Consider the following 21,009-nt stretch of genomic DNA (forward strand, 5'->3'; position numbering starts at 1 on the left):
GCAAATCTCCTCTTCTCATCAACAGTCCCCTGAAAATTAAGTCCATATTCTCTGAGAAGCGCATCGATCTTCCATTCCTCCATCTTATCGTAATCATGTTTTGAATATCTTGGATAATGAAGAGGCATGTGAAAATACTCGGAATTTTTTTCATTCGAAAAGGAAATGATACTCTGATTCGTTTGATTTTTGTTGAATTCGATTGATGATAGTGTTGATTTCGAGTTTCCAAGAGTAATTGTGTTTGCAATTGCAACAACCCAACTAAAAGCCATTGTTGGAAAATACATTTAATAGTATTATTTGGGGAAGATGAAAATGAGAGTTTAATTTGCTTGAAGTGTTGAAAGAAAATGGACATTTATATATAGGTATAGAAATTCAAGGGCATTTTTGGAATTTTTAGAAAGAGACAAAGATAGTTGCTTGGTCAACAAGTCGTTCTTTTTATTAAGGTAGAAGTAAGACTATGTAGCGTAAAATTTACGCATTAATAAGGAAACATGTTTTCTACTAATAAAGATGTATTAGTTACAAAATCAACAAATAAATAGACTCATAGATTATGCTTGCAATTTTCTAATATATACATCAATTAATTTTTTTCGGAAAACTCATTCCTTGATCTATTTTTTCTTTTTAGCGATTTTTAATAATTTGAATCTAAAACATTTGATTAAAAGAGAGGGAAATCACAAATGTTGTGCCACATTTCTTAATGGTGGGCTATAATAATGAATTTAAGAAAGAGAAAACACCAAAAATTGTACTCCTTCTGTCTCATTTTGTATTGCATCGTTTAACTTGGTACTATGTTTAAGCAGAACAAAAAAATTCTAAAATTTGCAATCTAAAACAATTATTAGATATTTATGGGGAATAAATTTTTTCATTAAAGATAAAAAAACAGAATTTAAAAATTAAATTATTTTTAATTATAATAAAATAACATTATTTTTTTAAACGAACTTATAAAATAAACTAAAGAAAATACTAAATGGTAAGCAACTAATTTGCGTGTCGTGTCTAAAAATCAAACAATACACAAATGAATAGGCAGAGTAGTTAGCAGTCGCTTTTTGTATTTTCAAATTAGGAAAATTAACGGCTTATAATGTATGTTTCAATCAACGTGAGTTGAAATCGAGAATACTTCAAAAACAATCTATTTACTTTTTGTATAATAAAAATATAAAATTATTTTTTACGGTCGAAAACGATCTTTTAATCTCTCACGATTATTATGCTTCCAAAAAATATCTAGCAAGTCATGAGCTGACTTACGTTATTAAAGAAAAAAGTAGTGTGAAGTTGCACGTTAAGCGTGAGTATAGTAAATGAACAGTAATAATAAAAACATGACAAGTGTTGTAACAACAATAATTAAAACATGACAAGTATGTTCTAGAAAATTTTCAAATTATTTTTTTGAAATTTGAATCATAAATTATAAAATTTGAAAGGAAAAAATTTTTTGGCCAGAAAATTTGGCCTGAATGATATTTTATTTATGTTATTTTATCTTTTTAAATATTTTTATCCTTTTAGCTTTAATACTTTTTAACTAAAATATGGAAAAAAGATCTGTTTGTTTTAAAATAAAAAAATATATTATAGTTTTTTTAATTTTCTGGCCAAATATATAATGATAAAATGTTGTAGAAAGTGTATTAATTAGAAATTAAATTATTTTTTCCATTTCCCAATTGGAGACTTCTGGATACTCTTATAGGAGTCTTCAATTCTTTCATTTAATGTTGAAGCCAACTATGTCTAGCTAGAAAAATGTACCCCCTCTTTTCAAATTTTTTTTATTTGTCATGTTTCGTTTAATCAAAGATGATTAATAAAGTTATTTTGAATTAAATTATTGAAATTTTGATATTAAAAAAATATTTGAAAAAAATATTATAAGTTGCACTCTTCTCATGTTAATTTGACTTGGAAAAAAAATACATCTCAAAATGTTTGTTAAAATTCATATAATTTGACTCTCAAAAAGTAAAACGTGATAAATAAAAATAAAGAGAGCATTAAAACTCATGTTTTTTTTTAAAAAAAAAAAACTACTATTACAATATTTGAAATGTATGAATTCAAAAATTAATTTGAATTTGTGCCGATGAATAAACTCATTATCAAGTTGAAGCAGGGCGTATTTATGATTTTTTTTTTTCTTATTTTAATTCTCTTTGCATTCATTAACAAAATTAAAAATATAAAGTATAATTTACTAAGTTATTTCTATTTAATAAAAATAAATTGTTTTTTTCTTAAATATAGTGCATACTTCTTTAATGTTGAGGGTACAGTTAGAAATAGTAGTTTATTTTTAGAAAGGTATGGAGTTGCACATTCAATTGGAGTATTCTTTGGGCTAATAAATAGCTCAACTGATCAACTAGAAATTTAGATAGTAGTCGAGAGAATGAAATATATTTGTGATTAGTTTTGATGGGGTGCTATTCGATAATGTTTGAAATATTTTCAATAATTTGAATCTCAATTTTGGAATGATTTGGTGGAGATTTGAATTAAAACTTTAAAGTATAGATAATGTAATATATGCAAGACGTTGAGATGTATATCCCATTTGTGTATCACTTGTATATTGTATATGTATCAAATGTATTCCCTGTGTATACATATGTGTGAGATACGTGTTAGATACATGTGTTGCCTCGAAATTTTTAAACTTGATCTCATCTATTAATTTTGACTCTAAATCACCTATGGATTATGGACATATCAAATCTAACAATTTTAAAGATATATAGGATTGTTGACGACTAAAATATAATGGTTGAATCTCCAATATATCAATATTATATGGTGAGATCATACTAAAAATAATTCATAACAGTAACTCTGCATCATAATCTAAATTTCAATTCATATAGTTTTAGTACAAGGCAAGAACATATGATATTCACAACTTACAAGAAGAGCAAATGAGTATTAACCTTCACATGGATGGAAAATTGGATATAAATTATTGTTTTGCTTTATGTTACGTTTTCTCATTCATACATTTAGGCCCAGCTAAAATACATATATTCGTATATGGGCTCATCATGTAATGGAGAACCGATGTAAGAGGGAGAAGGAAGAGTCTGAGTAGATTTCAAATTTAAATTTTATGAGTTTAATGTTTAGCTAGATTCATATAATTGAACATGTTACAATTCTAAAATAAAGCGTTCAAAATCAAAGTGTTTTAAATTTTATGTGTTATTTTCACATATAATCTTATATTATGGATTAAAAATATTGAAGGCAGTCAAAATTATTGATTGTATGATATATTTACATGATGTAGAGGGCTACTTTGTTTTTTTTAACCAAAAAAAGAAAAGAAGAGGGCTACCTTGTTTTTTCGATCTAATACTTTAGATTTACCATTCATAATTCAAATTGGGGAAAAAGACAAATATACCCTCGCACTATTGTAAATGATTAAGATTGTGTCACGTGTCCCTATTTAGTCTTCCATTAGAATAAAGAGCATATATGCTCTAGTTTTTGGACAACAGGGGCATCAATATCTCAAAAGTATGACGAAGGATATCTACATACCATTTACAATAGTTTGAAGTATATTTATCCTTTTTCCCTTTCAAATTTTAATAAGTGATCAATTATGTGTGCATACCAAATTTAACCAATCATAGAATGTCCTAAGATTTTTCTTTATTAGTTGAGAGATTTCATAAGCATTTAGTCATACCTAATATTAAAACAATAGATGATTTTTAAAAAATAAAATCATTAAAAAATATCAATCTATTATCACATAAATTAGAAGAAAAAGATGTCAATAAAAATTTATATGCCATATGTGAGACAATCCAGTCCTCATGATCTAAGGCATATTAGTGACGGCTGTAGATTTTTAACAGTCCTGTCAAATTCTTCTTTCCTAAATCCCTCTGCATAAAATGTACGCTGTAACTCGATCACGATTCCGAATTTCGAGAAGCAATCGGCGTTTTTTATCCACCGCTCTTCTCCAAGACCAGACTCCTCCTCCGCCTCCTCTCCCTGAACCTTCTTCCGCCGCCGGAGCTGAGAACAAGTCATGGAATTTTCTCAAGTACAGCCTTGTTGCTGCCCTCACCGGCGGTGCTGCTACTGCTGGTTATGCTACTTACGGTACATTCAATTTTACAGTCTTAATTTTGATTAGTCTTCCCTTTCAGTATTATTTTACTTGGATTTATTGAGGATTAATTTGGATGTGAAATTTTGAGCTTCATTGTGTATCTATTTAGCTAGCCTGAATCATTCAGATGAGAAATTAATTAAGACTAACAAAGTACTCCGTCCGTTTCAGCTGTGTGATCTAATAACTGTTGTTCATCTTGTATTTCTAAAATACTTGGAACAAAACTTTGAAGAACTTAGTAAGAAACAACAAAGTTTAAAGAGTATTTTCAAACTAGAAAATTAGAACTAGTATAGAAAATAGAATCAGAAGATTAGAAACAATATAAAAATATTTTTCTCAAAGAAAGAAAATCGAGCCCAATGAATGCACAGTGTCTCCTTCAGGAAATTATTCCCCTCAAGTACCTGAAGTTAATGAAATATATCCTTCCAGGATAGAACGATATTACTCACCGGTGTATCAGTACCTAAAATCACGATGTCAGCGAACCATTCAACGACAGTAAAGTACACTTAGAATACTAGATTTAGTAATAGTAGAAGAAGTCCAAAAAAAATTGTTTCACTAAAATGAGAGGAAATCCCTCAATTTATAGAAAACAAAGGGTAGTGTGAAAAGGTTCTTATTGTGCTTTACCGGAAAGGTCACAAACCTTTGAAAAAGTCACAATCTTTTCATAAAAGTCACAACTCTTCGTAAAAGTCGCAACTCTTCATAAATGTCGCAACTCTTCATTTTCCATTCACACCTTTTAAAACTCAACAATAACTTGTCTTGAGTGTGTCATTTATGCAATGCTTTTAAGCCATTTGTAGAGTGATAATCTTAATTTGGATGGCCTGAGCAAGGAGATTGGTGAATTTTGTTGAACTTGCATTACATTTTCTTGTGTGTGTTATTATGTCGTTAAGACAAAACCCATAAGTTGAAGGTGCACACACATTAGCACTTTGACATACACTAGAGCACCAATTAAGCGAGGTGAAGTGCACAACCTGTGCTACACCTAACTTCAGAGATTAAGCATGCTTTTATGTGAGCCTTTAATTGGGTGTCTTTTCAAATGGGATTTTTCATTTACATATCAAAGGTAAATAACAATCCACTGCCTTCAATTTAGCTAATGAACTCAGGAAGAAAGTAGCACTGCAGTTAAGCTCTCAGTTTTGGTTGCATCTCTGTATGCTAATATTCAGCTTGATTCTTTTGAGCTGAGGGTCTTTCAAAAACAGTCTCTCTACCCCACCAACGTAGGGGGGTAAGGTGTGCATACATCCTACCCTCCCAGATCCACATGTGGTATTACGTGAGATTACACTAGGTATGAGTTGGAATCTTTTGCCAGATTCATTTATCTATGCCTCTCCTAATGCTAATGGGTACAACACGCTATTTTTTAGAAATTGGTAATGGGTGCAAACGCGTTAGTGAAGTCTTAAGAACCTCTAAGCTGTCCCCAAGGTACTATTACAAGAAATTCATTATTATGGGCTTGTTTTCAAGCCTTACTTCTTTTAGGCTCTTGTAATTGCTATTAGGTAGACTTTTGCCTTCATAGTAGCTTAATACGTTGTTAGTTAGGATGTCCTATTGCAGGCTCAGATCCTGTTGTTCATAATCGAGTTTATATGTTGATATGGAATAGTCTTTGTGAAAAACTGCAAAGAGGTCAAGGGACTGATAGGCTGTCCTTTATCATTAATATTCTGTTGGTATTATGTGCATATTGTTTCATGTTGACATGTCCTTGATCTACAGCATATTCGTTGGCCGAAGTTGAGGAGAGGACCAAGGCTTTGCGTACATCTGCAAACTATACTGTTGGTGATAGTGCATCTGGTTTTGATGTTAGTCTGGCTCTACTCTAATTTATTTCATTCTATGTGTTTGTGTTATCCTAAGCCATTAAACTGATGACCAAGTAGTTGTTTATTTGCATCATAAGAGTAATGCACGATTAAAGATTGAAAGTATATGCATATAGGCAGCATTTAGCTTGAGTTAGTGGTGGATAGATTATGCTAACCCTAGCTTCAACGATCTTCTTTAAATCATGTGTTTAGTTTGTGCTTACTTATTTTTACCTTGTCGGTAAATGTGGGACTCTTCAAAAGTTGAAAAGGAGTTTGAATGAGAAGATAGGCTATGTTAATGCCATTAGAAACGTTTATTTCTCTAACAATGCACGGATATTGGTAGAAATTTAGTTGGGCTCATAAACACACACCTTTGGCCAATTTGATTAGTTGGAGAGAGGAACTAGGGGCCCTTTGCCATCATTATAGATAATTCCATCCATATTGTCTATTCCATGAATTTCAAATCTGAAGTTCATTTATATTTCTATTACGATTCATTATTTGTATATGATAAAGGCGTTTACTGACTGGTCTAGATTCAATGTACTTCCATTGTAGTGTTTGAGTTTGCTACTTTTTGGCGTCCTTTTTCTTTCCCTTTTTTGAGAGAAAGGTAGGACTAGGATCCAAAGAAAATCAATGAAACGGAAGAAATCCGATTGACTGACAAGTCAAAATAGAGGATAGATTCCACTGCTATAACAATACTAGTTCCAGGAATAGTTAAATTTATGATTATAAGGATTTTGATATGAATAGTAATAAAAATTGTGGTATTGTTCCTTCATTGGTCAAGTTCAATTTCTGGGAAGTATTAGGAATTCTATGTTGCTCGGACTCTTCAAATATGTCAATGGGTGTGTGTCGGATTCGCCAAAAGTAGTGTATTTTTGGTGACTCCAACACGGGTGCGGCATCAAAAGTGAAGAGTCCGCACAACTAAGATTAGGATTGTCCGATAAGAATTGTCAATTTTTCATATGAACATTTTGAAGACCTATTTATTTTAATACTTAATTGACGGTAGAGTTGATCATTCCGTTTTTCAATTCATCAGGGGCGGCTCAATGCCTTTAAAAATTAGGCATCCATTTTAGGCCCCAAAATTTGACTCCCCAATTTTTTTTAGTAATAATAGAATTATTATAAGTATTTTTATAACAAAAAAATAAATTATATAGTGTCTTTCTTTTAGTTTGTTTCGAAACATTAAAGAATGTTTCTTTCTTTTTTGGTAATTTTTAAATTTAACTTTCACTTGACATGTTTAAGATCACAAGATTAAATATTTTGGTATATTATACATTTTTAGTTTAAGACAATAGAAAAAATTAAGTTACCCTTGTCTAAAAAAAAAAGACCATAGAAAAAATAAAACTTTATCATTAAAAAAAGAAATAACTTTGGATTTCAAAAAAAAAAAAAAAAGTTAGACCTCCAATTTATTTTTGGCTTTATGCCACTAATTAGCTTGAGTTACCACTGCTATTCATATAGTGATCTCGGTCCTACAAATAGGGATCATGAGAATCTGGAAGATGATACCTGCAGCCATTTTTTGGAGTAACTGGAACGAAAGGAACAGCAGATGCTTTGATGGAATATCAACTACCTACCAATCTTTAAAAACTAAATGCCTCATGTTTTTGTATAGTTGGGTTTATTTATCCCCTCTAGATTCCCCGATTCATTTTTGAACATTGTCAGCTCCCTGACTCTTAATTAACAATGTAAAGGAGAGCTGACCTTTTGCTACTAAGCTTTTGTAACTATTATGCATCTACTTGATGCTTGCAATAGAACTAATTACTTCATAAAGAAAAAAAGTAATATATTATTTGTAATCTATTTATTAGATACGTTTATTTGATTCTCTTTTATATGGTTAAATGACATACTTAACTCAATGGTTAGAGTATTGGTTTCATATGATAGGGGTCATTGGTTCAAATCCAATAGTAGGTAAAGTCTGTTTATTTTGATTCAGAAGTTCTATTTGGTTAACATCTTTCTAAAGAAATTTCATGATATTTAGTTGCCTATTTTTTTTGTAGAAATTTCAAGCTTTGTTGTACTCCTCTGCAATGACAGGTTTGTTCTGATTTTGAGTTCTCTGCATCTTATCCAAAAACATGAACTTACCCTTGCCACACATTGTCAGTTGTGTGCAATATATAGGTGTAATACTAATACACATTGGTGTCTTTAATTTTTTTTTCTGCTTGTTGCATGATATCCTTGGCAACTAGTTAGGGAGGTGTCCTTAAACTTGTGTTCCCTTTAATCATGAATTCTGTTGTTGTTGGCACACAAAGCTTTGTGCTGAACTTTTGGGGATGAGTATTGTCTGTCTTGTACTAGCTTGTTATGGACTGTATATGATATGTGGAACTGTCCTTGCAATGCCTCATATTGGGGCGTATAACATGTGGTTTACTATATGTGTGATTGGCAATTGACATGATCCGTGGATTTAACTATGTCCCACATTCCAGAAATACTGATTAAAAATAGAAAAAAAAAATGTGTTCAATGCTTTATTTTTGTTGGGTCGTGGAGTTAATGGCAGCTGGTACAAGGAAGGATGAAAATACTCATTCTAAGATGTGCCGATATACTTCATTAATTATGTTGATACTGTTTTTTTGAATATGATATTCTATAATGGTATAATTATATTTTCTTAGTAATTTTGATGACACTTTTTTGTAAATGATTTGTTGTAATAATATAACTATATTTTCTTATATGCCGATACTTATTGTTTGTAATACATTCTACAGTAGTTTTCTTGGGTTAATCTTACACTTTCTCTACTTTTATGGTGGTATGTTTTCTCCCCTTCTGAAAATTCCAGTGCCTGCCAAGTTAGTTGAGCTTTACCTAGATCTAAGGCGCTTGACTGAAGAACAAGTTCGAGTAAGTAATTATGCACATCTTTATTTTTAAACCATGTTGTTTTTCTAAGTCTTGTTCTTTTTGAATGTCATCTCTTCCCAATTACAAATAAAATCTTGTCGATTACTTTAGGATTATAGTGAACCATCATCAGACAAGCTCCTGCCGGATTTGCATCCATTGGAGCAACATGTCTTTACCATTGTTCTTGATCTAAGTGAGACATTGGTCTACTCTGACTGGAAGGTAAAATTCCTAGTCACAAACAAGATGGATTTTATTTAATCATGGTGGTTTAAATTTGCCGTAATTGCTTTTCATTTTTTGGATCTATAGAGGATTAGTCGTACCATTAGGTTCTTCCTATTGGTAGAGCTTTTCCCCTCGAAGTTCAGCTGGTTTTATCATTTCATTTTGTTGTCACTAATATGACTTCCTGTCCTTTAAAAGCGTGAGAGAGGCTGGAGAACATTTAAAAGACCCGGAGTTGAGGATTTTCTGGAACACTTAGCTCAATTTTTTGAGATAATTGTGTACTCTGACCAACAAAACATGGTATTTTTCACTTCCTTCGTAATGTTTTCTATATTTTGTACCAGTTGTGTAGTTAAAATTTTGGCTTGTGGTATTTGCAGTATGTCGATCCTATTGTCGACAAATTGGATTCAAAGCAGTGTATTCGATATAGGCTATCAAGGGGAGCAACTAAATATGTGGGTGGCAAGCATTACAGAGTAGGTGATTTTGCTCATTCTCTAAATTCTCCATTCATTATGCTTCAACTGCAACACGAAAATCTTTCAACCTCACCTTTTCTTTTTTTCTTTTTAATTTCTTTTATCTCTTGCTTCATTTCCCACTCCTTGGAAATGGTGATAATTGAGATTTCCATTTATCTTTCCTTGATATGACCTTTTTTTCATTTGTTTTATGTTCTATTCTCCTTAACCTATGTTCTAACTACTAAGAGACGGAATGGTTGAGATTTCCATGTCATTTGTGTCTGTTGTTGCAGGACCTTTCCATGTTGAATAGGGATCCATCAAGGATTATATATATTAGTGGTAACGCATTAGAAAGTAGTCTTCAGCCAGAGAACTGCGTAGAAATAAAATCATGGAAAGGAGATGTGGAAGATACCACACTTTTAGATCTTATTCCATTTCTTGAATGTAAGTATACCAATAACAAATGACATTACATAATCTGGTACTTATCATGTCACCTTGTAAATCTCACTTTAATGACTCGATAACGTATGTGTGCAGATGTTGGAAAACATAGGCCAGCTGATATTCGAACTGTATTAGCTTCATACCAAGGACATGATATTGCAAAAGAGTTTATTGAACGATCGAAGGAGCACCATAGGTAAAGTTTCTTCTTGATTTGTTTATTAGATATTGCTGTGATTATTGAATTGTATTTGAAATCCTTGAAGACACGGAACTTAAGATGCTTCTTATTAAAGTTTCTTTTGTTGATGCAGGCGTATGCAAGAGCAAAGGCAGGCTGGTCGCCTCTGGCGTCGCTAGTGTTGATTTTTGGAAGTTCCAAAGGATAAAAGCAATTGATATTGTGATAAATTATGTGTAACTAAACGATTCAATTCAAGAATGTTACTTCTCTAACAACATGGTTGTATTCTTTTTCTCACAAGCAATGAATTACATCATTTGCTCCTTTGTAATAATAGAATACATCAAAAAAATTGCCAAACGATAGCTTCATTCAACATATTGTTTCTGCTCTGACTTGATACTATATGATTTTGTGGTATTTTCTTACAATTTAGATAATAAAACACTATTATTATTAATTCTTGTGTACATGAATTTCTATATTCATCAATTTGGATCACCAAAACTATAGTTTTTCTGTTTTCTCCTATTAGATGGGAGGCAGAGGTTGGGTTGGGGGTGGGGTAGACTTGATGGTTAAGTTGTAACTTCTCATTATTTCAAATTCAAATTATAAATAGTTTAATAGCAGAAAGTAATAAATGGATCATCAACTACTAGTTGTTCTATTATTAATCCCATAAATTTATCAAATCTTGATGTGGAATGCTTATTCAAAGGCAATTGTACTTTTGGACTTATCATGATCGATCATCAAAATGTTTCCAATCTTGTGGCTCATGGCTCTGGCTCTCGAACCTTCTAATACTACCAAACAAGTTCATGTATCAAGACCGTTATTATATTTATTATGTCAGATCTATCTTCAATCTCCACGTCTCATCTTATGATACATCCAACAATCAAATCCGAAATTTAACCCATACTACAATGTGATTGGCTAAGCTGTGGGAAAATGAGAAAAATTGAAAGTCTTGGTCATCGCCCCAGTTGACTAACTGGCACTAACGATTTGTGGCCTCATCTTTTATTCTTAAGGTTAAGATTCACACTTGAGTCTTGACGCATCAACAAAGCCTTTGTTTGGTACCAAACCTCATATACTATTTCAATTAGCTTTTTATTAAAGAACTACTTTTTTAATGGACGTAAAATGAGTCAAAAGTGATACTTATTTTGAAACGATCGGATAAATTATACACCTTTGGTATGTGAATTGTCAAGAGTCACTAAAAATCTCAACCAATAATATTTATGGTAAGTAGTAGTACAATACTTTCACATTTTTTTCTCTCATAATTCACCATTGCAGTACGTTGTTTTCTCTCTCTCATGTCTTAATCTGTTTGTCCTGCAGTACTACATCAATTTCTCCAAAGATATTTCTATAAAAAACTCCATTTTTTCCTTCAAATGATTTTCTCTAACCCAAATGGCACGTTTACACTTCTTTCTTGTTCTTTTTCTTCTTCTCATTATCTCCGCCGCCGCCCACGGCGGAGCACACGGCGGAGATGATGACGGAGATGCTGACTCAGATTCCGGCTTATCTGAACAATCTGACAAACCCCATTTGAGATCTCGGCCTTTGGTTTTAGTGAAGATATGGTGTTTGATAATAGTCTTCTTTGGGACTTTTGTTGGTGGGGTTTCACCTTATTTCATGAAATGGAATGAGGGGTTTTTAGTTCTTGGAACACAATTTGCTGGTGGGGTTTTCTTGGGAACTGCGCTTATGCATTTTTTAAGTGATGCTAATGAGACATTTGGGGAATTGTCAAGTAAAGAGTACCCTTTTGCTTATATGTTGGCATGTGCTGGTTATTTGATGACTATGTTGGCTGATTGTGTTATCTGTTTTGTTTATGCTAAGCAAAGTAACAATAACAACAACAATGATGTTCAGCTCCAAGGTTTGTGCTTTTATCAAATTTATTTACTATGTGTTGTTTTAGAATTTTGATTGATCAGACAAAAAATTGAACTTTATACTTTCTGTGCAGCTTTTTTCTATATATAAACTGTAGTTCTGGGAAAAAGGAATTAGTCCTCATTTAGTTTTGATAATTCTTCAAATTGGCTAAGTCTCGTAAGGGGCTCCTATTACAACACGAACTCTACCTCGAGGGTGTATGTAGTTTAGCTCCAATGAAGTGAGAGGAAGGCAAAGATGAGGATTTTGAATTGTAAGAAAAGAGTAGTGGGCATACTTTAACAATAGTCTTGTCCGCAAGCAAATCAATGTTGGTAGTAGCTAGCAAAGTTTGACAAACATATTGGCGTGGACAAAGTACTCGATTTTAACCATATTTGTGTTTGGAGTGGTTTTATAGTTCCATTTGCTGTTTGATAGGATATGTTGTTTGTTTGATGCTGAAACATTGAAGAAAGAAGAAAAAATATATGCTAAACTTTCCCTTAGTGATCAACAAAATCTTGTTTTTCTAGTTAATTGGAGCTTTGCTTAAAATCTGATAGTTTTGTTTCTAAAGCATCTTGCACCTAATTTTGAGGTCGACTGTAGAACTTTTACTAGCCTCCAAGTTATGTCTAATCTGAGTAGTAGGAGAGTTTCATGGTCGATGATGTTTAAGGAAATGTGAATTTGAGTTATGTTTTAGCTTGAGATCAACTGGAAATTTTGTTGATTTCTGTTTAGCTTCTCATATCAAGGAGTTTACTAGAAAAGTAGTGATCTTTTCGAACCATTGTGCTGATTATCCATTTTGCAATAGGATTTTAAATTATATCCATTGACAATGTGACGAAACTTACTTTTTTATTCACAAACTTCACTTATTATGGGTAGTAACCGGTAATTACCTTTTAATAGCCTTGATCGTCTAAATTCCTTTTATGCTGTTGTATAGTAGTTAACATTTGCTATAAAGAACTCTTTGGCTGATACTTCAAATCCCATGTTGTGTTCCAGGAGATACTGAAAATGGAAAAAGCAACGGAACAGTCGCACAAGGGCAGTCACAGGTTAGAGAAGATCTTGATTTTGTATCTTTTTCCCTCTAAGAACTGTTTTGTGTTCTCGGATTCCTTTTATTCTTTAAATCTAATTGGTAGAGTCCACTACTTTGGAGAAAAATCCATTCTTGTTTGAGTGGCTTAGTTAGATTTGTCTCGATTGCTTTCACAGGTCTCTGATGGCAGAGAAAATGACTATTCTAAAGCACCTCTTGCAACAGCTTCTTCACTTGGTGATAGCATCTTACTGATCGTTGCACTATGTTTCCATTCCATCTTTGAGGGGATAGCCATTGGTGTTGCAGATTCACAAGCCGATGCTTGGAGAGCTCTTTGGACTGTCAGTTTACACAAGATATTTGCTGCTATTGCAATGGGAATAGCTCTACTTAGGATGATCCCAAATCGCCCTTTACTATCTTGCGCGGCCTATGCTTTTGCCTTTGCCATCTCTAGTCCAATTGGCATTGCCATCGGAATCATAATCGATGCCACAACTCAAGGGGTTGTTGCAGACTGGATCTTTGCAATATCAATGGGATTGGCTTGTGGGGTTTTTATATTTGTATCCATTAATCATTTGCTTTCCAAGGGATACAAGCCTCAAAAATTGGTCTTGATTGACAAGCCTCATTTCAAGTTTTTGGCTGTTTTGTTAGGTGTTGGGATAATTGCTGTGGTGATGATATGGGACACTTGAGTTTGTGCTTTGATGATTATTTTGGCAGAAGCAGCATAATAGTTTACCATTTTATTTTGAGAATACTTTTGGTTGTTTAAAAATATTTGTATACATGGATATTGAGAGTGAAATGTACAAACTAAAAGTTGTGGTTCTTATTTAATGGAATTATTTTCAAGAATATCAAAGTTTTTTGTGCATCATTGCTAAAATTTAGTTCCAAATAGTAAAGATCATCTTTTACATATTGCAAGCAAGACTACTGCATGATAAGGTCGTGTACAATAGATTCATGTGATTCGATCCTTTCTAGAATTTTGCATATAATAGAAGCTTACTGCATTGAATTGTGCGCTTTGAGTAAATATGGAGTAAAAAGGTAAATGTAAGTTTCTTTAACATCTCTATAAAAAAAAGAAAATTCAATTGTCCTATTTCTTTTCTCACTTTTAGACAATTAAAACTTCTTTAGACAACATTTGCATGAGTTCAATTAATGCCTTACATAATGGATGAACTATCTACTTTACTCATCTATAAAAGTAAATGACTTGGCAAGTGTTTGGACAGTATTTGGTTGAAGTTGAAAATTGCAAAAAAGTTCAAATATTTCACCAATATTTGCCTTGACACTACTAAAATATAGTTGGTCACATGTATTTTTAAAATCACTAACAATAATATATTCAATATGATATAATGAATAGAATTTGAGAAGTATTTATGAATATTAAATTTCAATATTTATAATTGTTGGACCTACTCCATTATTCATGATCAAGCGCGTTGAGATCAAAATATTATTAATACATAAAAGAAATATAGCAACACATAAAAAGTAAATATTTATTTGCACTCAATATTTACATCAAACAGAAAATAATTCAAAATTTAAACATGATGAATTCAACCTTTATGTTCTCACTAATTAACCCATTACACTTCTATAATTATGAATTCATAACTTAGTATCTGAGTTAAAAATACTAGCTCAACTGAACCTCTTAAGTTTATATTACGTCTCACTCCAAACACAAAGTTATCAATTTATTATGATTAAGTAATTTAGTATGATGAGTATATGCTAATTTATTATAATTAAGTGATACATATTTATGTACAAACACATATCAAATAACTAAATATGTTTTTCAACTTGACCTTATTTTACATTTATGCCCTTTAACTTTGAGTGTACATAAATAGACACTTAAATTCATATAAAATTGCACAAATAAATACACACGTCCTACAGGCTACATGGCAACCTACATGATAATTTGCATCCTACATGGTTTTCTACGTGTATTATACCACATAAGACTCATATTTATGTATTATGTCTCCGTATAAATATCGATAAAAAAACATTTCCACAAAAGTCAAACTATGTGGGGCAGAAGTGTGCATTTTAAGTCCTCAAGGGTCTAAGTGACTCAACAAATCCATCAGAATCTCCAATCAAAGGGCCCATGATCCGCTTGATACATTGATCAAAGCCTATGAGCGCCTACACGATAAAATACCCCATAGTGAAAGATCAAAGCTTTTTATGAAGGTTTTCCCAGCTACCACCGTCAAAGCTCCATAGAATGTGAACTCTGCAGCTCTTTCTTGCCATTTTTTCAATTTCCCAGGATTCAAAATCTTGTCTTTTTCACTCATACTTCATCATAGCTTTGTGTATTCTTGGTATATATGCTAAAGTTACAAAAGAAGAATCTTTTCTTGTCTAATATTTGACCAGCATCACCAGTTTCTCTGTTTTTTCCCCACGAAGGAGTTTGAGTTTGGACCCAAGTTTCTTTTTTTTGTTTACTTGTAGGCTCGTTGATGCCTATTGACTATTTCACTTGTTGGGTTGTTGTATTTTTGCTTCAGCAAAAACCCCTTTAAGTCTAACTGTTGAAATTTTTGACTTTGATGTGTAATTTATCTCAGATCTTTGTAGAGGGATGTTGGCTTAGAGTTTTTTCAGATACCCATTGTTTCTTTGAGTTCCCAGAAGCTAAATTTATGGTGGGGTTTCAGAGTAGATTATCAAGATTGTGTCTTTTGTAAATTGATTGACTTTTGAGGTTGTAGTTGAGGTTATTAAGGTTGTTTTTTTGGGGGTTTAGTTTAGGTAAGGAGCATAGTGCTTGAAGTTTACGGATTAGGGTTTATGTGAGGCTGGATATGGTGCTTTGAGCTGAAAAGATCTAATTTTAGGTATTTTTCTGAAGATGGGTAGTAGCAATGACCACTGTTTTGTGGAATGGAAGGAGCAATTTGTTTCTAAGGAGAGGGGACATCGTGTGGTTCATTATTTCTTGAAGGATATTTCAGGCGAATCTATTCTTGCTGTTGTAGGAACTGAAAGGAGTGTTAGGCATATGTTTTATGTCGTCTCCGAAGAGTTCTTGAAAGCTTATGCAGGTGAGGACTCTGTCTATGCTGGCTTCAGATGGAGGTCAAGGAGAGAAGTGGTGAATTGGCTCACATCTATGCTATCAAAACAGCACTTACAAAGTGATTTTTCAAGTAAGTACTTGCTATCGACTGTCGTATTGTAGTTTCTGTTGTTTCTTGTACTTCCGTTGCTTCTTTTTCTGGACTGCGTTGGACCCGTTATTCCTTGAGCAGAGGGTGGATTGGAAACAACCTTTCTACCTCTTAAGATAGGTGTAAGATCTGCTCACACTCTATCCTCCATAGACCTCACTTTGTGGGACTACTCTGGACATGTTCTTTCCATGGAGTAGGGAATAGCCCTTGTCTCATGTAAGACACAACTAAATGCACCTCAGGTACTGCCGAGGAACTGAGGGACCTTCTCGAACATCGGATAGGTAATTGAGAGATAGAGCTAGCCTATTCGTTATAGGAAATCAATGCTCCGGGCCAAGTTATACTATCAAATTCCATTTAGATTAATGAAATACTCATGCCAATTAGCTTTTTATATGCCATTGTCATGAGGTCCATTTTGATATCCCTGAAGTTGGCCTTTAATCTTTAATGTGATGTAGTTACTTTGCAAGTTTTTCCAAGTATGTACTATCAAATTCCAATTAGATTAATGAAGTACTTATGCTAATTAGCTTTATATATGCTATGTCATGAGGTCTATTTTGATTTCCCTGAAGTTGGCCTTCTTAATCTTAGGTTATGGGTTTACTTCACAAGTTTGTCTAATTAATGTATTATAAAAGATGGTTCGTCTAATAGGTAGAGGTCCTTCTGGATTCAGGAAATTAGGACAGTGAAGACCGGAAAGTATTTCATGGCTTCATTTGTTTCGACTTTCGCTATGACATTCTCATCAAGTAAGTTTCATAAAAATAGAACAAATGAAGTTCTTGTGTATTTGCTGTTATCCAGTGAAGTATTTGGATATCTATGATTTTCTGTAATGTTTGCCTTTTTGATGAACCTTTTCTATCTTTCCCCACTGCCTGGGCTTGGCCTCTACTGCAGCAGCAAGTCGTGAGCTATATGCAACTGTTATTTTTCTTTTCAAATTCCCAGCAATGTTGGTTTTACTCTAGTTCATCTTTCCCATGTAGTCTAAACAGTAATAGAGTGTCTGCTGGAGATGCTTTTCATGTGATATCTGTAACTTCCAAGTCACTGAACTTTTAGAGTATATATTTGCAAACAAAACTGTCTAGAATAGCTGTGAAGGAAAAAACAAAAGCTTGACGTGTGCTCCATGTAATGGCAGAATCACCGAAAGATGATCCTATGTCTCCATTATTCAGTGTCCAATCAACAGATATGGCAAGTAACAAGGTACGAGTTTCCCTCACCACTAACATGTCATTTCCTTGCTGTTTGACATGTCTGACTGATCTCTTATGACAGGGTTCTATAACAAGAAACTTGAGAGTTCATTCTTCTGACATAGTTTGGTCAGGTGAACCATGGATATGTAGTAAACAGCTCAAACACTACCCAACATTTTCCCGGAATGGGATCACAATCGCTGTAAGTTTCCTGGACTGACAATTAGATGAATGTCTCACAATGAAGTTTTTACTTGAAATGCTCAAGATGTTTTACTTGAAATTTCTTAGATGCTGAACAAACTTATTCCAGGAATATACTTGATAAGAAGGCTAAGATATAATATATTTTTGGAGTCACCCGTCATTGTGGAATGGGAAATTAGTCTCCTTATATAGTTTTGAGCAATGCTCACCCTCAAGAGCTAGATTTTGGGGTTGTATTAGGCTCAATGTTCTTTTTCTTTACAACAGAGTCAAACCTATCTAAGTGTTGGTTTAAGTTGATGTTGGGTCCCCATGTTATATCTTTCATCCACTTTCCAGATGTTCCGTTTTGGGCATGCGAGGTGTTAAGAGTCTGACATCAGTTGTTTATTTCATTAAAAAAAAAAAAAGAGTCTGACATCAGTTGTGGCCTTGTGGGATAGCAAATTAATTGCCTTCTAATTTGTTCCCTCTAATTTTAATGATGACAAATTGCCAACTAGTCCTGTTACCTTTGTCAAAAAAAATAATAATTGCAAACTGTGTCCAAATGTATGGAGATGATTCAGGGTTTAGCATTACACATGGATTATCATTTAGCTCTTATTTACACAAGAGGCATTATCAAATATTAGTGACACTTTGTGTTTGTGCTCAAAATGTTTTCTTGACTGCCATAATTAAAGCATGGATTCATCTGTGCTGTTCCTCCCTTTTCCCAATCATGCCTATTTGGTTTACATAGATTACCATCTAAGCTCTTGAAAGTTGAAACAAGTAAAATGTATCGAATGAACCTTTTCAAGTTTATGCTATTTAGAAAGTTTCCTCCTTGACCCCCTTAAGAAAGATGACCTGACTTCTTTAATGCTGCACCTCTATACCTTATGCATGCCTATTTGTTAGTTTACAGCTATTAAGTCTGTTTCCTTTTCTGTGTTCCAGGTACATGCATTCGTCTTTGTCATGGCTGAAAAGGAAAATCAGTACCTTGCATATCTTGAAGATATGTATGAGGACCGGAAGGGCCAGAAAAAAGTCAAAGTGAGATGGTTCCACTTTAATAGGGAAGTGAGAGGGGTTGTCTCTTTAAGAAATCCTCATCCTAGAGAGGTTTTCATCACTCCTTATGCTCAGGTCATTAGTGCAGAGTGTATTGATGGTCCGGCCATTGTCTTAACTCGGGAACATTATGAGAAATGTGTAGCTGTTTTCCCAAATGACTTGCTAACAAGAGTACATTTTTGCTTCAGACAATTTAAGGGCACCAGAGTAAAACCTTTTGAATTAGGTAAATTGCGCGGTTACCTTGATCAATCAATTTTCTCATGTTTCAGTCCAGATTTCTTTGAAGACGAAGAATTTAGTGCCAAGGATGATGTAAAAGTTGGATCTAAAAGGCCAAGAAAGAAATATAAGGAGCATCAGATGACAGCATATGAAGAGTCTTACAAGAAGTTCAAAAATGGTTTTTTAAGTAGGAAATTTAACTCCAATAAGCATGTTGGAAGTGAGCTCTGGTATACTCCTAAGTTTGTGGTTAATGAGAAGATAGAATGTCTGAGCCAAGATAGTGGGATCCGAGGCTGCTGGTTCAGATGCACCATTGTGGAAATATCCCGGAGACAGATGAAGATAAAGTATGATGATATTCAGGATGAAGATGGATGTGGAAACCTTGAGGTATGCCCCAGCACTTTTTCAAAATACTTCATTACATGTTAAAAACTTTAACTCGTAGAGAAATATGATTTTATCATTCTGGACCAAGATGAACTAGAAATTTTGTTAATATTGTTACGTTTTGGAAACTAACATCATTTTTACACATTCATCAACTTTATAGGAATGGATCCCTACATTTAGACTAGCCAAGCCTGATAAACTTGGAATGAGAAACTCTAACCGTCCAACAATCAGGCCTTCCCGCCCTTGTGACCTGGAAGATCTTGCCTTTGATGTGGGAGCACCTATTGATGCCTGGTGGAGTGATGGTTGGTGGGAAGGAATAATTGTCGACGCAGACAAATCAGAAAAGGAAACCTATAGAGTTTATGTTCCTGGTGAGTTTTGTTTTTCAATATTATTGCTAGCGTTAAGCAAACATTTCTCTTTATTTACGTCATAAACTGTTTTCTCCTCTTTTGTTATCAGGTGAGAGGATGTTCTTGAATATAGATAGAAAGAATCTAAGAATCTCAAGGGATTGGGTGGGAGATCGATGGGTAGATATCGAGACAAACCGAGACATTCTTTCAATGATATCTTTGATCCAAGAAACCAAGATTTCTGTATCATCAAGTATTACTTCAGAGCGCCAGCGTGCTAGTCCTATGGATCATAAAATTCACGCGAGTAGCGTGGATGAAGAAGCTGCTCGTGGTTCTACAGAAGCAAGATCAGTTGATCACCATTCAAAACATTCAATTGGTGTCAATATTGAGAAGCAAGAAGATCGCATTACAGAAAAGCGACTAACTGATAACTCCACTAGAGATATAGACTTGATTAAGGATGAGAAGCATGCAACTGAAAATAAAGCTGAAGAGAATGATTGTAATAACAGCAGCAGCAGTGGCAGCGACAAGCATGACTTAGACTGCCAACTTAGCGATGATAATGATTCTTACAACACGGACATTGACAACGACATTAACAAGGACAGCAATGTGGAAAAATCATCAGAACCTGAGATTGATGGGGGAAAATGCGAAACAGAAGTAATGGATATGGTGGCGTGATGTATTACCACCGAAACAGATTCCAGTTTGTTGCTAGGTACTGATGCTGTTCAACTGTACATAGAAATGGAAATCGAATGAGGTTTGCTCTTAGTGTTAGGAATCGAGTGTCTTAGGTGTACAGGTTATCATTAGTTCCCACTACTTTATTAGAATCTGGAGATGCTCTAGCAATTATAAACTCTCTAATTACTAGGATCTTCTACGATATCTGTAACGTTCCACTATTGAGTCAAATTGTTTTGCAAGTGTGTTGCACAGTGTGTAATAGACAGATACATTCTATGAACCTTGCATGTTGTAAATGCAGTATTTTATGGTGAAATCATTCACACAATATGGCTTTAGGC

General features: G+C 33.5%; 3 protein-coding genes across 5 annotated transcripts; all 3 read left to right on the plus strand.

Moving 5' to 3' along the window:
* The first annotated feature begins 3,863 nt into the window (after positions 1 to 3,863).
* On the plus strand, positions 3,864 to 10,610 carry LOC125877839 (mitochondrial import inner membrane translocase subunit TIM50-like). 3 transcript variants are annotated; one of them, XM_049559108.1, is made up of 10 exons: positions 3,864 to 4,152; positions 5,927 to 6,015; positions 8,082 to 8,118; positions 8,885 to 8,946; positions 9,058 to 9,171; positions 9,376 to 9,480; positions 9,561 to 9,659; positions 9,941 to 10,097; positions 10,194 to 10,296; positions 10,415 to 10,610. In XM_049559108.1, exons 1-10 carry the CDS (start codon positions 3,939 to 3,941, stop codon positions 10,458 to 10,460), a joined length of 1,026 nt encoding a protein of 341 aa, XP_049415065.1. In that variant the 5' UTR covers positions 3,864 to 3,938; the 3' UTR covers positions 10,461 to 10,610. The 3 variants fall into 3 exon arrangements, with proteins under 3 accessions (XP_049415065.1, XP_049415066.1, XP_049415067.1); XM_049559109.1 differs by having other exon boundaries at positions 3,882 to 4,152; positions 5,945 to 6,015; XM_049559110.1 differs by lacking the exons at positions 5,927 to 6,015; positions 8,082 to 8,118 and having other exon boundaries at positions 3,883 to 4,152.
* Positions 10,611 to 11,584: 974 nt separating this feature from the next.
* LOC125876219 (zinc transporter 11) lies at positions 11,585 to 14,036 on the plus strand. The gene is made up of 3 exons (XM_049557341.1): positions 11,585 to 12,199; positions 13,219 to 13,271; positions 13,435 to 14,036. Exons 1-3 carry the CDS (start codon positions 11,719 to 11,721, stop codon positions 13,960 to 13,962), a joined length of 1,062 nt encoding a protein of 353 aa, XP_049413298.1. The 5' UTR covers positions 11,585 to 11,718; the 3' UTR covers positions 13,963 to 14,036.
* A 1,478-nt stretch (positions 14,037 to 15,514) lies between these two features.
* On the plus strand, positions 15,515 to 20,989 carry LOC125875706 (uncharacterized). The gene is made up of 6 exons (XM_049556725.1): positions 15,515 to 16,467; positions 17,651 to 17,718; positions 17,791 to 17,913; positions 18,864 to 19,601; positions 19,765 to 19,981; positions 20,073 to 20,989. Exons 1-6 carry the CDS (start codon positions 16,170 to 16,172, stop codon positions 20,657 to 20,659), a joined length of 2,031 nt encoding a protein of 676 aa, XP_049412682.1. The 5' UTR covers positions 15,515 to 16,169; the 3' UTR covers positions 20,660 to 20,989.
* Positions 20,990 to 21,009: the final 20 nt, after the last annotated feature.

The sequence above is a fragment of the Solanum stenotomum genome, chromosome 9, assembly GCF_019186545.1.
Source record: "Solanum stenotomum isolate F172 chromosome 9, ASM1918654v1, whole genome shotgun sequence".
NCBI classification, from domain to species: Eukaryota; Viridiplantae; Streptophyta; class Magnoliopsida; order Solanales; family Solanaceae; genus Solanum; species Solanum stenotomum.